The sequence below is a fragment of the Perognathus longimembris genome, chromosome 5 (genome assembly GCF_023159225.1).
Source record: "Perognathus longimembris pacificus isolate PPM17 chromosome 5, ASM2315922v1, whole genome shotgun sequence".
In the NCBI taxonomy this organism is placed as follows: Eukaryota; Metazoa; Chordata; class Mammalia; order Rodentia; family Heteromyidae; genus Perognathus; species Perognathus longimembris.
The window spans coordinates 74911828-74927020 of NC_063165.1; the positions used below are offsets into that span (position 1 = coordinate 74911828).

A 15193-nucleotide genomic window follows, 5' to 3' on the forward strand; every position below is an offset into this window, starting at 1 on the left:
GCTAATCTTTGTAGACAGAATAGTACAATGAACCCCTAAATCCCCATTAACTGCTTCTCTGATACCATTTGAAACTTGATCCCCTTCTCCCCACATTAGTTGGAAGCAATCCCCATGTATCTTTGCATACACCTTTTAGTAAAAAGAATAATCTTTTATTATTACAAGCAGCTATAAATCAACAGATAATTGTGTGTGTGTGTGTGTGTGTGTGTGTGTGTGTGTGTGTGTGTGTGTTTGGCATTGAACTCCTCACACTTTGGCTTCAACATCCATTCAGGCTCATACCCCTGATTCGTTGATTTACAGAATTATCATTTTTTATTTCCCTTTCCAGGCTTCCCTTTTCCTGGTTTCTTTGCTGCTGCGCCTTTTTTGTCTTTTGGAGAGGCCTTTCCTTTCTTTCGCAGTTTTAGTAGTTCTTCGAATCTCCCTATGCCTCTGAACACCATGACCCCACGCCACCATGCCTGAATCTGAAAACAAGATCAACACAAGCTTATCATCCTCTCAGATCACCATGACTAGGGTTTACATATGGCCTGGCCTTTCTGAACCATCAGGCTGAAGTTTGGTTCTGGATGTAATGGAGTTGAGAAGAAGCGGGACCTTTAAGAGGAGCTTGGGTCACAAGAGCCACACTTTCGAGAATGGGTTGGTTTTCTCCCAGAGTGAGTTCTGGTTCTCAGTGGGGCTGGGTTTATTATCACAAGGGACAGTCATTCTAAACAAAGCTGTCTCTGCTATTTAATCTCTCTTTTGTACATGCGCCCAACATTCTCAACAGATGCCATTGCTGTATTCTTTGACTTCCCAACCTCCAAGAACAGAAGTCAAAGTCAATTCTTATTCTTCTGATTCACTCAACCTCAGGTCTTCTGTGATGGGAACCAAAAATGGACAAAGATAATGATAATCTGGAGGCTGAGAAACCTCTCTGTTCAGGTCTGTGGTCTTATGGGATGTGGAGAATGGGATATGACACCACTTCCAAGCTTTATTTGATTTTCTTCTTCTTTTCTTTCTTTTTCTTTTTCTTTTCTTTTCTGTCAGTGTGGGGCTTGAACTCTGGGCCTGGGCGCTGTCCCTGAGCTCTTCCAATCAAGACTAGCCCTCTACCACTTGAGCCAGAGCGTCCCTTCTGGTTTTCAAGTGGTTAATTAGAGGTAAGAGTCTCATAGACTTTCCTGCCTGGGTTGGCTTTGAACTGAGATCCTCAGATCTCAGCCTCCCGAGTAGCTAGTATTACAGGCTTGAGCCAATGGAGCCTGGCATCTTTATTGACTTTCTATCTTTCTCAGTCAGCCAGTCACTCATTCAAGCAAAAAGGAAAAACAACAACAAAACCAAGACTTTTAATCCTCTGTGAGCCAGATACTGTCGTAGACATTTGGAAAATAGCAATGGAATGCTCACATCCCTGACTTTGGTGTTGGGCACTGGCTTGCAGCTTTAAGAGGCGGTCCTAGCCAGCGGCCTCTTCTCCAGCCCTGGGGCCACGTGGCTGCTAGCCCCGCCTGCCTTCTCTGGTCCGGAACCGGAAAGGCGGTGAAGGCGGCTCTAACCAGCCCTGCCTCCCACCTCAGACCCCGTGTGTGCCAAGATAGTGGTGGGCGATCAACCCAACGGTCCTGTGGGCCGTGACGTCCGCCCTTAGAGGAAGTCCCATGACGTCACCCTTGATGGACAGCCTAACCAGCCTATCACAGTGCCTAGCTAGCCGCTCCAAATCCCTCTCCTTCCTGCCGTCATTACTGCTTTATAAACGCAACCCCAGAATAAATCCTCGGATGTTGCTTCGACTTCTCCCCTGAATCGTCTGCATGTCCTGTGTCCTGCCTTAAACATAAGGGGGGCTCAGGGTGGGCGGTTTCGCGACTCTACCTCTTCTCGGCTCTACCCCCTGGGATACGCTCAGCGCTTCTCCTGCCGGCGGGAGAAGCGCCCGGAGCCGAGTGTCCCCGACACTGTGGAATGCACAACCAGTGGGAAGAGAAAAGACAATGAACGACAAATACGTAAGTGTGGCCTAGAGGATGGTGACAGAGCCGTGAAGAAGGGCAGTGTGTAGAGAGGGCATGAGGGACATGGAGGGCATGCCTCCTGCTTTCCCTACAGCATGGATGCTCAGGTCATCTTGAAGCCACTTCCCACATGTTCCTTAGCTCCTCTCCTGTCCACCAACACAGGAACAGCTCTGCCATTTGCACAAGCTCCAGTGGCTCCCTGTTTCTTCCAGAATAAAAACTTTGAATAAAACTTAAAAAAAAAAAAAAAAGAAATAAAAGCCAGGCACTGGTGCCTCACGCTTGTAATCCTAGCTACTCAGGAGGCTGAGATCTGAGGATCATGGTTCGAAGCCAGCCAGGGCAGGAAACTTGGATAGACTCTTCTCTCCAATAAACTACTCAGAAAAGCCAGAAGTGGCGCTGTGGCTAAGTGGTAAAGTGCTACCCTTGAGCAAAAAGAAGCTCAGAGGCAGAACCTAGGCTCAGAGTTCAAGCCCCAGGACTGGAAAAACAGACAAACAAGCAAATAACAGCAACAACAACAACAAAAACAGTATAAAAGCCATACTATGGCTCCATGTGGCTCTGTGATTCTCCTATTACCCTGACCTCCTGGATCTCTTTTTATTTTAGTCCAGGGGCTTTAACTCAGGGCCTGTGTGCTTTCCCTGAGCTTTTTTGTTCAGGGAAAGTCTAGTGCTTTACCACTTGGGCCACAGCTCTGTTTCCTGTTTTTGTTGGTTCATTGGAGATAAGAATTTCATGGACTCTCCTGCCCGGGCTGGCTTCCAGCTTCAATCCTCTGATCTCAGCCTCCTGAGGAGCTAGAATCAGCCACCCTGTGTGCCACCCATGCCCTCTTGGATCTCTTAATCCCTCTCTACCTTGCTCACACTGCTCCAGCTCTGTGAGCCTCCCACTTCCTAGGGAAGCACTTTACCACATGAGCTATGCCCTCTGCCCTTTTGTGGGCTTCTTTTCTGATTTTTTTTTAAAGCGCATAAAAATAATAACATAGGGCCACAATGTAAGACTATTTAGCCTTGGAGATAAAATAAAAAGTGAATGAGATTTTCATGTCAAGAAGAACATGCATGGGCTGGGAATATGGCCTAGTGGCAAGAGTGCTTGCCTCCTACACATGAAGCTCTGGGTTCGATTCCCCAGCACCACATATATGGAAAATGGCCAGAAGGGGCGCTGTGGCTCAGGTGGCAGAGTGCTAGCCTTGAGCGGGAAGGTGCTCAGGCCCTGAGTCCAAGGCCCAGGACTGGCCAAAAAAAAAAAAAAAAGAAGAAGAAGAACATGCATCAGCTGATTGCTGTGACTCATGCCTATAATCCTAGCTACTCAGGAAGCTGAGATCTGAAGATCCTGATTTGAAGCCAGCTCAGGCAGGAAAGTCTGTCAGACTCTTGTCTCCAATTAACCACAGAAACAGTTGAAAGTGGATCTGGCTAAAGTGGTAAAGCACCAGTGTTGAGTGAAGAAAAGAAAAGAGAAACGGCTAAGGGATAACACTCAGACACTGAGCTCATGCTCCAGGACTGGCACACAACCAAAGGGCATGTGTACATGTGTATAAACACAGTCCCAAAGATCATTTGGTGGGTACAAGGACCTTTCCCAAAGCGACTGGGGATGCATTCACAAGGATCTGTGCTTTTACCTTGATTGCCATTATCTTCCTGGCTTTCTTCTCCTTCAGGTACTTCCAGATGCTCTCAATGCCTCCAGCGCACACATCCTGTGGGGGGTCTTCCATGGGGTTCTCCGTCAGGGTCAGAACCTTAAGATTTACCAGGTTGTCAAAATCTTCTGGAATCTGTGTGAGCAAGTTGTCCTCCAGCAGCAGCTCTCTCAAATCTGGACAGAGTTTTATTTTAAATGGTGAATTTAGCTTAGGAACAAACATTATCAGTGAAATTTCCCTCTGTATAACTAACTAATGTAAGCAGATAAATAGGTGCATGGATCGGTGGACAGATGTGCAGATAAAGAATGATTTAGGGACTGGGCATTGTGGTACATTCCTATAATCCCAGCTACTTGGGAGGGAAAGGCAGGGGTCCTATGTCAAGGACATCCTAGCCAAATTACTGTGAGACAATACCTCAAACAAAACAAAATAAAACAAAAAAACTAAAAGCTAACTAAAAGCAAAGAACTGGGAGCATGGCTCAAGTGGTAGAGTGTTTTGCCTAACAAGATGACTTCAGTTCCCAGTACTACCCCCTCCCCCCAAAAGAGCCAACATCCAGTAGCTCATGCCTGTAAACCTAGCCACTTAAGAGGCTGAGAGAATAAGGTGTGGTGTCTGAGGCCAGTGCAGACAGAACAGTTCGTGAGACCCTTTCTTAATGCATAACTAGATGCAGTGGCATGCATGTGTTATCCCAAGCTACAAGGAAGGCTGGGATCAGGAGGATTGTGGTGCGAGGCCAGCCCAGGCAGAACACTCCTCAAGATTCTGCCTCAGTGGAGGGATGGAAGCTGGGTGCTAAGGCAAGTACCTCTGATCCCAGTCATGACAGGAAGTCTAAAATAGGCCTATGGAGGCTCAGGTGGTAAGCTTGAAAGCTGGGCAGGAAGTGAGACTCTGTTCTAAAAGTAATAAAGCAAAAATGGAGTAGAGACATGGCTCAGCTGCATCATGTCAGCCCAGCAAGCTCAAGACTGATTTCAAGGAAGGAAGGAGGAAGGGAGGGAGGGAGGGAAGAAGGGAGGGAGGGAGGGAAGAAGGGAGGGAGGGAGGGAAGTTGATTTAACCTATTGGAAAAGGTTTGTGTGGTTACATAGAAATCATATGTGATTTTCTAAGTCAGTCATGTAGCTCCAGAAGTCCCTTTGCTGATTTTTTTTTCTTTCCTTTTAGTCCAGTGACTTAGTAAGCCGGATGAAAATTTCCTTCTGAACTCCAATGCCAACTACTAGTGAACAGTATGCATGCAGCAATCCATTGCTGGGGATGGACATAATGCAAGTAGAGATATATGCTGAAATTCTTAGCGATTATGACTTAATTCTCTTTTTCATTTAAATTTCAGCAGACCTTTACAAGATTGGAGCGAGGCACCCAGCCTCCTTCCAGGGCTCAGCCTCTCCAAATCTTAGGACTGGTCTTTGGGAATTTATGGAAGCCATTCATTGAGGGAAATTCCACGAGGCTATAGATACACTGTTTCCTCACCTTGTGCTTGGCAAAGGCTATATGGGATCTGTTTGAGCAAATTGTGCCGGCAGTCAAGAACTTCTAGATGAGGCAATGACCCCAAGGATATGGGAAGGTACTCGAGGTAATTGTTCTCTATGTACAGCTCTTTAAGACTCTGAAACAAAACAAGTATAGCACAGTGAACCTTATCTTCACTCACAACTGGAATCAGAGTGATCATCCATCATCTGTTGAGATATAGGAAAAACATTTAAAAGGCCAACATCAAGCCTATCACCCTAGCCACTCAAGAGGCTGAGATCTAAGGATCATGGTTCAAAGTCAGTCCAGAAAATCTGTGAGACTTTTATCCCTAAGTAACCAGCAAAAAGCCAGAAATGGAGGTATGACTTACATGGTACAGTGCTCACCCTGAGTGAAAGAGCAAAGGGACAGCACCTAGGCCCTGAGTTCAAGCCATAGTACTGACATGAATGTATGCATATATGCACGCGCACAAACACACAGAGCTAACATCAAGAAATCTCCTTTTTAGTAAAACCATTTAGACTTTAGTTTCTTTTCGTGCATTGAAAAGAGAAAATGGGAACTTTTACTGGAACTTTATGGAGAAATAATTTAGGTAATTTTAGCATAACTATCATTTGTCCCTTTCATTATCTGAGTATCTCTAGTAATTAATACCAAATTACAACTGCTACAATGATCAAGTCAACATCAGCTAAGAGAATGTGACCATAACACGCAGACTAAGGAATTGAATGTATTCACCCAAACTATTTTTCAACTTTATTTTGCAAAAATTTAACATTTGTGTTTTACCCTGTGATTGTGGTATGACATGTTCAAGGAGCAAAATGACAAAAATGTTCTATGAACATAGAGGGAGGACTGGAGAATTCCAAGTGGAATTGCTAAGTCATGGTGGGCAGTATTACCTGTGTTGTCCCTGTCAGTACTCAGTTCCATGGTTGAGAATTATGTAGTATCTATCACCTACTTTATTAAGTTATTATTGATTATCAGTAGTAGTAACAGAAACATGAAAAAATGCAATTATTAAAGAATGCATAAATCAATTGGGCACGGTGGCTCATGCCTATAATCCCAGTTATTCAGGGTGCTGAGATCAGGAGGTTCCCAGCTTGAAGGCAGCCTGATCAAAAAGTTTAAGAGATTCTATCTCAATCAAGAAAAAGCTGGATACAATAGTATGTATCTCGACTGTTAAGAATGGGTGACGGAGAGACAGTAGAGACCAGGTCTGTGAAACCAAAAACTGCTTGTCAAATGGTATTTCCCACAGGATTGGAGCAGCGACCCAACAGTATGTAACTAAAACCAAACAACTTCTCAACATATCAAGGTCAAAAATTGACCTCTCAGTGGAAAACAATAGCCCAAAAGCTATGTATGTATGCTCATATAAGACTACTGTCGACATATTGTCTAATACTGACATTACATTTAAAGCCCTAGGCGAATTTTCTTGGGCTTGGCCACGTGGATACTGTATATGTTCTTGATACATTGTGTATTGTATATATGTCTACCTGACCTAGGGAAGGGAAAGAAAAACAGGGTGTAAGATATCACAAGAAATGTACACACTGACCTACTATATAACTGTACCCTTTTTGCACAACAACTTGTCAAAAAATTTGTGTTCAATAAATAAATTTAATTTAAAAAAACAATAGTATGTATCTGTCAACTCAGCTACATGGGAAGCATAAAGTTTTTTTCCAGACCAGCCTGGACTATAATTCATACTATGAATACATACATAATTCATACTATGAATTATAGTCCAGGCTTGCCTGGGAAAAGAAAAGACCCTATCCTAAAAAATAACCAAAGCACAAATAGCTGGGGGCATAGCTCAAGGAGTTAGAGCACATGTATAGCAAGCGATGGGCCCTGAGTTCAATCCTCAGTACTGTCAAGAGAAAAAAAATACACTGAGATACATGAAGACATGCTTGGCTGAGTGCCAGTGGCTCATGACCTTAATCCTAGCTACTTAGGAGGCTGAAATCTGAGGATCATGGTTCAAAACCAGCCCTGGTAGAAAAGTTTGTGAGATTTTTATCTCCAATTAATCAGCAAAAAGCTGGAAGTGGAAGTATGGCTCAAGTAGTAGAGTGCCAGGCTTTAACAAAAAAAGGCCCTGAGTCCAAGCCTCAATGAGAGAGAGAGAGAGAGAGAGAGAGAGAGAGAGAGAGAGAGAGAGAGAGAGAGAGAGAGAGAGAGAGAGGAGAGAGGCTAGTAAAGCTGCTGTGCATAAAGTTACTTTGTGGCTTGCCACAGTAACATGGACCCATCACCAACATAAACCTAGAGCAACAAGATTCCCTGTCACCATGCACGGAAGGAGTCACACTGGCTCTCAGCCGTGTCCGTCGTATGATACCTTAACTCAAACCAGTACCATTTCCAAGGGGCTACTTAAAATTGAAAATGAAATGGGAAGAGGCATGGCTCCATGTCCATAAAAAGAAAGATACCAAGCCAGACACAAGATGCTCAGGCCTCTCATCCTAGCTACTCAGGAGGCTGAGATCTGAAGATCACAATTCAAAACCAGAAATGGGGTTGTAGCTCAAGTGGTAGGGTGCTATAGCCTTAGCACAAAAACTCAGGGACGGTGCCCAAGGCCTGAGTTTAAGCCCCAGGATGAACACACACACACACACACACACACACACACACACACACACACACACACACACAGAGAGAGAGAGAGAGAGAGAGAGAAATATACCAAAACACAGGGAGTAAAGAAGTATGGCATGATCTCTCCATCTGTAATCCATAATAAGGTGTTCAGTGCTAGCACAAAGCCTCAACATGTTCAAATAACTGTGTGAAGTGGAAAACGAAGTGTGGACCATTCCACACCCAGCCTGCCCACCCCCCCCCCCACACCCTTCGGTTCTCTTAGTAGCAGCCAACTTCAGGGTGCATCTGTGCTGTTCATCACAGAGGCTTACCTGCAGTTTCCCAACTTGTTCTGGCAAATAGGTGAGCTTGTTTCCCTGGTCTTGTCCGATGTATAATTTCTCTAGAGACACCAAAGAAAACACTTCCTCTGGAAAGGCAACAAACTCATTTCCTGTGAGTCCAAGTACCTTCAGTTTTGAAAGCAGGCCCAACTCTGAAGGTAACTAGAAGCATTCCAAACAGAGAGAGTTCAGGTTGAGATCTCTTTCCACAATCAGGAAAGACATAGGTGGGCTGTGGGGTTTGACTGGATTGCTACAGCAGAAGTAGACCGCTGAGCAGTGCGCATGTCTGCATGTGTAATGTGCAGGTCTGCATTCTGGAGCGCCTCCAGTTTTTCATTGCCACTCTGATTTCATTGTTATGCACAATTTGTTCTTTTGCTTACCAGTACTAGGACTTGAACTCAGGGCCTCGTACTTTTTAGTTATTTTTTCTTCACTCGTGGCAGGTGCTTGACTACTTGAGTCACACCTCTACTTTTTTTCCTATTTATTTGGAGATAAAAGTCTCATGGATTTGTCTGCCCCGGCTGGCTCCAAGCTGTGACTCTTAAACCTCAGCCTCTTTAGTAGCTGGGATTACAGATATGAACCACCAGCACCCAGCTCTTGGTTTCTTTGTACCAGTACTGAGGCTTGAACTCAGGGCCTGGACCCTGTCCCTTAGCTTTTTCAGCCAGGGCTGGCGCTCTACCACTAAAGCCACTGCTTCATGATTCTCAACAATGCAGCAGGGACCCATCTCATCTTGGGGCTCTGACCACGTGGGGGCGCGCTACCCTGGCAACTGTAGCTGTTTTTGTAGTTCAGGTTGTCTTAAATGGAACGTAATAGGACTAAGATGCAGGGGTCAGACAACCCTCTGGTTACTGAAGGCCGGTCTGGAGGTGTTCTCTGTTGGGAATCCAGCCCCTAAGCCTGCTGGGAACCCGGGTTACTGAAGGCCTGTCTGGAGGTGGTGTCTGTTGGGAATCCAGCCCCTAAGCCTGCTGAGAACCCTGGCTCTATTCTTTGCAGGCTGTGCAGATTTGAAAACATTTCATGGTGAGCTTATTGTCTGCCATTATTCTCATTGAGGACCGAAGTCTTTGAAAGGATTGACCTACAAAGCTCACACAAAACACTTACCTGTGACTGGCACATAACTGTTCTACATAAATGTTAGCTACTAGTTGTGATTGCTATTGGGACCTGGGGGAAAGAAAATAATATAAGTTGGGCACTGATGGCTCATGCCTGTAATCTCAGCTATACAGGTGACTGCGCTCTGAGAATTGCAGTTTAAAGCCAGCCCAGGCAGCCAAGTCCACGAAACTCTTCAGTTAACTGCCCCAAAGCCAGAGGTGGAGCTGTGGCTCAAGGGTAGAACATGGGCCTTGAGCTAAGGGCCAGTGCCCAGGGCCTGAGTACATGCCCAGGACCAGCATTGAGAAAGAGGGGGAGCGGGGGAGAAAGGAAGGGGAAGGGATGGCGAAGGCAGGGGAAAGTAAAGGAAGCAAAGAAAGACAGAAGCAGGGCACTGGTAGCTGAGATCTGAGGATTGGGGTTCGAAGCCAGCGCAGGCAGGAAAGTCCAATGGACTCTTATCTCCAGCTAAACACCCAGAAGAGCTGGAAGTGGAGCTGTGGCTCAAGCGGTAGAGCGCCACCCCTGAGTGTAAAAGCTCAGGGGCAGCCCCCAGGACCTGCACAACTAAGGCAGGCGTGGGAAGAGGCCAGAGGCCAGGGGAGAGGGCCGGTACCTGTAGCAGGTTGTTGTCGTCCAGCGCCAGGATCTCCAGGCTCCTGAGCGCGCAGAGCTGGGAGGGCAGGTGCTCCAGGTGGTTCTGGCTGAGGTCCAGGAGGCTCAGGCTCACCAGCCTGCGGATGGAGCGGCGCAGCGAGCGCAGCCCCGAGCTGCGCAGGTAGAGCAGGTGCAGCGCGGGCCACTTGCAGACCTGGCGGGGCAACTTCTCCAGCCGGTTCCCACTCAAGCCCACCTCGGTCATCTCCACGAGCTCCTCCAGGTTGTGCGGGAGGGAGTGGAGGAGGTTGTAGGACAGATCGAGCACGGCCATGCGGCCGCACAGGTGCAGCGACTCGGGCAGGCTGGACAGGTGGTTGTGGGCCAGGTAGAGCTTGTGCAGGTGCTTGAGGGTCCCCACCTCCTCCGGGAGCGCCGTGAGCTGGTTCTCGTCCAGGTCGATGACCTCCAGGTTGCGGAGCGCACAGAGCTCGGGAGGGAAGACCTTGAACTGGTTCTGCTTCAGGTAGATCTCCTTCAGCTTGGTCTGGTTCACGATTTCCTTGGGCAGAGATTCCAGGTGGTTGCTGGACAGCCCGAAGAGCTCGAGGTGATGGAGGGCTTTGCACAGGGGGACGGGGATGTCCCTGAGGCCGGTGTGGTAGAGGCGCAGCTCGCGCAGGGTGCGCAGGTAGGACAGGACCCCCAGGGAGGACAGCAGCAGCGGGTTGGAGCTCAGGTCCAGGCCCTCCAGGCTGCTGAGCTTCCCCAGCTCGGGACACAGGCTCCTCACCTGGTTGTTGTTCAGGTAGAGGACCCGGACATTCTTCAGATGCTGGATGTCTGCGGGGATCTCTTCGATCTGGTTCTCTTCCAAATGGATCTCTTCCAGTTCTCTCAGCGTCAGGATCTCCCAGGGAAAGCGAGTCAAGCTCTGCCGGGAGGCATCGATGAAGAAGGTCCTGTCTGTGATCTGCAGGGGGTCACTCCCGCTCCTGGTGGGGACTCTCGGGGAAAGCCCTTCCGGTGTTACCCTGTCCTTGGACATGATTTGGAGGGAAAGTTGAAATGTTCAAAATCTGAAATGCCGTGGAAACTAAAAGGAAGGAAACATTTAAATCCTCCTGCCACCAGTGTGTTCCTTTAAAAAGAAAGAAAAGATTTAAAAATAGAATGGATTCAATTATTGACATTAATTCTGCAACATAAAACTTACGCTTCAGGAGGGTCCTCTCTCTCCTGTTAAGTCTCCCCACGTGTGTATATGAGCGAGAGAAAGATCGGCTACTTTCAGTTTTTTTAATGGCCTATTTTGTATGGGCACGGGTGGCTCACGCCACCAGTAATCCTAGCTACTCAGGGGGCTGAGATCTGAGGATTGTGGTTCAAAGCCAGCCCAGGCAGAAAAGTCTATGAGACTTTTTTTTTTTAAATACTGTTGTGGTACCTGGCACCATTTAAAAAAAAATTAGCTTCCCAATCATCATCTGGAAAGAAAACATTCTTGAGTAACATCATTAAAAACAGCTCTGATAAAGCACAGTCACTACTACGTATCATAAAGCAGGTACAAGGTATTTTATATTCATAGAGACTCTTACTCCAATTAAGCACCAAAAAAAGCTGGAAGTGGAGCTGTGACTCAAGTGGTAGAGCACTAACTTGAACAAAAAGTTAAGAGACGGGCTGGGAATATAGCCTAGTGGCAAGAGTGCTTGCCTCCTACACATGAAGCTCTCGGTTCGATTCCCCAGCACCACATATATGGAAAACGGCCAGAAGGGGCACTGTGGCTCAGGTGGCAGAGTGCTAGCCTTGAGCGGGAAGAAGCCAGGGACAGTGCTCAGGCTCTGAGTCTAAGGCCCAGGACTGGCCAAAAAAAAAAAGTTAAGAGACTGTGCCTCTTGAGTAGCTAGAATTACAGGTGTGAGACACCAGTGCCTGGCTTGAGTTTCCTTTTTTATTATCTTTAAGTAAAGGGTTTCAAAAGGGTTTCAGTATGACAAAATCAGTTTATGACTATAGTGTTACCCTGAAAGGATCTTTCAAACATCAACCTTCCTGTCTGTAGGGGAAATGTGCTCATGGAAATTAGCTTTATATGTGGGTGGGACAGTGTCTTTTGATCATTCTGTTTTAATATAACAAGCTAAAGTTCCAGGTAGGCTCTATTCTTGTTCTGTTATATTGCAGGAGATCACTGCTGTAGGTGATGTCTCTTTTGTTAAGGAAGCTCCTTTTTAGACACTCCCTAAAACTAGCCTGGTTCTTGTTACCTTGGCTCAGTGTCATCCCCCAACCCCAGGGACAACCTCAATTCTCTCTCTCTCTCTCTCTCTCTCTCTCTCTCTCTCTCTCTCTCTCTCTCTCTCTCTCCCCTCTCTCTTTTTCTCTTGGTAGAGTGCCAGCCATGAGAGAAAAAAGCCAAGTGAGAGTGTACAGTCTGAGTTCAAATCCAGGTAGGCACACACAAAGAAAAGAAAGAACTGGGATGCTAGGGGAGAGGTATACATAATTATTAATCAGTCTCAATTTACAACTGTGTCCTCATGGTCTTTGAGATAGATGGCAACAATAGGTGAAACAGTGGGATTGGTCAGGTGGGGCCTTTATTACAGCCAGTCATTGCTACTGGCAGGTGGTCATTTCCTGGATTCCAAGATGGTGAGAAGCCACTACAGGAGCCAATGGCTCAGGGCCAGGGCAAAGGATCCCTTTCAGGTTCCTTTGGAGGCTGGTATGTCAAGCTTTTATTCTGCTCTCAGCTAATTTGTGGGCCCAAGGAAAGGTGCCTTGGGCCCACAAAAGGTCCTCAAGACAAAAGCTTTTAAGTATCTGTTGCAGTTTTGTTTTTCACTTCTGAACTGTGTTTATAAATGACAATTGGCAGTTTGACATGCGCAATGGGGATATGTGAAAAGAACTTAAAATGCCTCACCACGAGGTGGCCCAGAGCCATGTGCTCTTTTGCACTGTCTACTTTTTTGCAAGCCACAAGTTAAACTTTAGACCTAGCCTCCTACCTTCACATACTTGTAAAACACCTAGGAAACCTGAGACATGAAATCCTCAAAGAAGAAAGTTTGGTGAGACCGGATCTTCAAGATTGTGTGTGTGTGTGTGTGTGTGTGTGTGTATGAGAGAGAGAGAGAAAGAGAGAGAGAGAGAGAGAGAGAGAGAGAGAGAGAGAGAGAGAGAGAGAGAGAGAGCCCTCTTATACTTGGTTCCAAGTGGAAAGGTTAAAATGGGCTGTTTTGACCCGAGCTGTCTTTTGCCTGTTACCATGTCATTAGAATCTATTTCGTGTGTGTGTGTGTGCCCATTCCACACCCTGGACTTGCTCACTCACGGCTGGCACTCTACCACTCGAGCCATGCCTCCAGCTACTGCTGGTTGGAGATGGAGAGTCTTTCAGGCACTTCTGTGTAGCTTGGCTTGCAAACCCTACCCTCCAGATCTCAGCCTCTTGAGCAGCTAGACGTACAGGCGTGGGCCTCTGGTTCCGGGCCTTTTAAAGTTGTTTTTTGTTTGTCTGTTTGTTTTTAAGAAAAGGATCAAGTTGGTTTGAGCCACACAAGTTCTCCATTAGTATAACATAAATTGCTTTACTTTGAGAATATTTTGGAGGACGTATTTGTGTTGGACCCCATGGATCTACTAGCCCCGATCGCTGCTGCCCACTTTCCGTAGTTGGTGCACTCTGCAGCAAGCACCGAGCAGGTCACCCCCTCCAGGACGCCCTCCCCGACGCCCTGTCCCTCGCAGACGCTTTAAGCTTCCGTGGTCCCCGGCCAGCTGGGTCCCCGAAGGCTGGGCGCGCTTTGGAGGGGGCGAGGGCCGGGCCGAGGGTCGTTTCTGTGGTCCGAGCTCCACCCCGGCCCGCTCCACCCCTCGGGACTTCGCCCTCGGCGGTCCCTGGACCGGGCGGCGCGGGAGGCCACCTAGGCCCAGCGCGGCTCGCCGCACCGACCTCGGGATCCACGAGGACGCCGCCGGGGATGGGGCGGCAGGCTGCTCTTCCCCGCCCTGCCTTCCCCCTCCCCACGCCGCCGCCCCACCCTCCCCAAGCCCCGCTCCTCCCTCCTGAAGCCCTTCCCATCTGGCGGCTTAGCCAGTGCGCGCGCCGGGCCCCGCCTCCGCCCCGCCCTACCTGCGGCCTGCCCACGGCTCCGGCGGCGCACGCGCGGTCGTCATGGCAGCACCGTCTTTTCCCCGCCCCGCTTTGAGCGGAGGGCGCCGTGGGCGGCGCACGCGCGGTCGTCACGGCAGCAGCGCGGCCCCGCCCCCGCCTCCTCCAGCCTCCTCCAGGTTTGTGGGCGGTGCACCGGCGGTCTCCATGGCAGCGCCGTATTCCCCTCCCCCTGTTGAACGTAGGGCGCGTCGAGCTGCGCGAATGCGGTCGCTATGGCAGCGCCGTGGCGGCCGCTGCAGCCGTCGGGAGGAGCGACGCCACCAGCATGCCGAGGAGCGGGAAGAAGAAGGAGGGCAAGTCCCGGTCTCCCACCCGCACCCAGGCCTTCGCCCACGCCTCGGCCTTGACAGGCCAGCCCGGTAAGGAGGAGGGCGCCTCCTGGCTCCGAGGACACCCGTGGGGGCGCCGGGGGCGCTCTGCCCGGCCCGGGCCTTGGGGAGGGAGAATTTGGGGGCGCCTCCTCCAAACGGGAAGCCCGGTGGGGTTCGCCTTGCGTGGGGTCGACGGTGGGAGTGCCTGCCGCGTTGACCTCAGGGTCTGGGGGAAGATGGGGCTGATCTCAGAACCTGGGCTCTATTAGACCCTTAGTTGTAAATTTATTTTCATCTTGTTTTGCAGATCTGTTTAGCACACTCTTGAATCCCAGTACTTCAGAGAAGTCACATGCACAAAGAGACATACACAAAAGTTAGAGAACAGAGATGGTAGCCCATGCCTCTTAGAAAAATAACACCGTGACTTTCTACCCCAGAAAACCCGGGCCCTGTAGGAAATGTTTGCAAACAGGACTGTTAAGGAGACATGCAAGTATAACAGAGAAAGGACATCTCAACTCCTGCTTTGTGTCTCATTTTTAAGAACTGACAAGGGAAAAGTAAGCTTTAGGAAGAGGAAATGGAAGTTGGTGCAGTGCTTTAATGAGCCACAGCCCTCAGTTGTTTAAAAAAGATGCCTGGGGTAGTGTACAGGGTACCAAAGAAGTCTATAGAACCAGGGCATTTTTTTTTCCAGATCCTTCTGGACTTAGATTGTTGGATAAAATTTGGTTTATTTGGAGCTAGTTTGAGAACGCTTGAGTCATTGTAACCCA

The 15193-nt window shown here is 48.3% G+C and overlaps 1 protein-coding gene across 1 annotated transcript; it reads right to left on the reverse strand.

Annotated features, from left to right (window-relative positions):
- Window positions 1–269: 269 nt before the first annotated feature.
- Lrriq4 (leucine rich repeats and IQ motif containing 4) lies at window positions 270–14081 on the reverse strand. Its single transcript, XM_048347153.1, has 6 exons — window positions 14062–14081; window positions 9931–11007; window positions 8178–8351; window positions 5200–5338; window positions 3679–3875; window positions 270–476 (listed from the first exon to the last, which is right to left on the reverse strand). The coding sequence occupies exons 2-6, from the start codon at window positions 10957–10959 to the stop codon at window positions 315–317; spliced, it is 1701 nt and encodes a 566-aa protein (XP_048203110.1). The 5' UTR covers window positions 10960–11007; window positions 14062–14081; the 3' UTR covers window positions 270–314.
- Window positions 14082–15193: the final 1112 nt, after the last annotated feature.

Excerpts from the sequence above, each read along its gene's own strand:
- Lrriq4 (XM_048347153.1), bottom strand. The coding sequence starts at position 10,959 with ATGTCCAAGGACAGGGTAACACCGGAAGGGCTTTCCCCGAGAGTCCCC. Across the intron at positions 5,339-8,177 it reads AACAAGTTGGGAAACTGCAG|AGTCTTAAAGAGCTGTACAT; the intron begins GTAAGCCTCTGT and ends GTTTTGTTTCAG. Across the intron at positions 3,876-5,199 it reads TAGCCTTTGCCAAGCACAAG|ATTTGAGAGAGCTGCTGCTG; the intron begins GTGAGGAAACAG and ends AACTCTGTCCAG.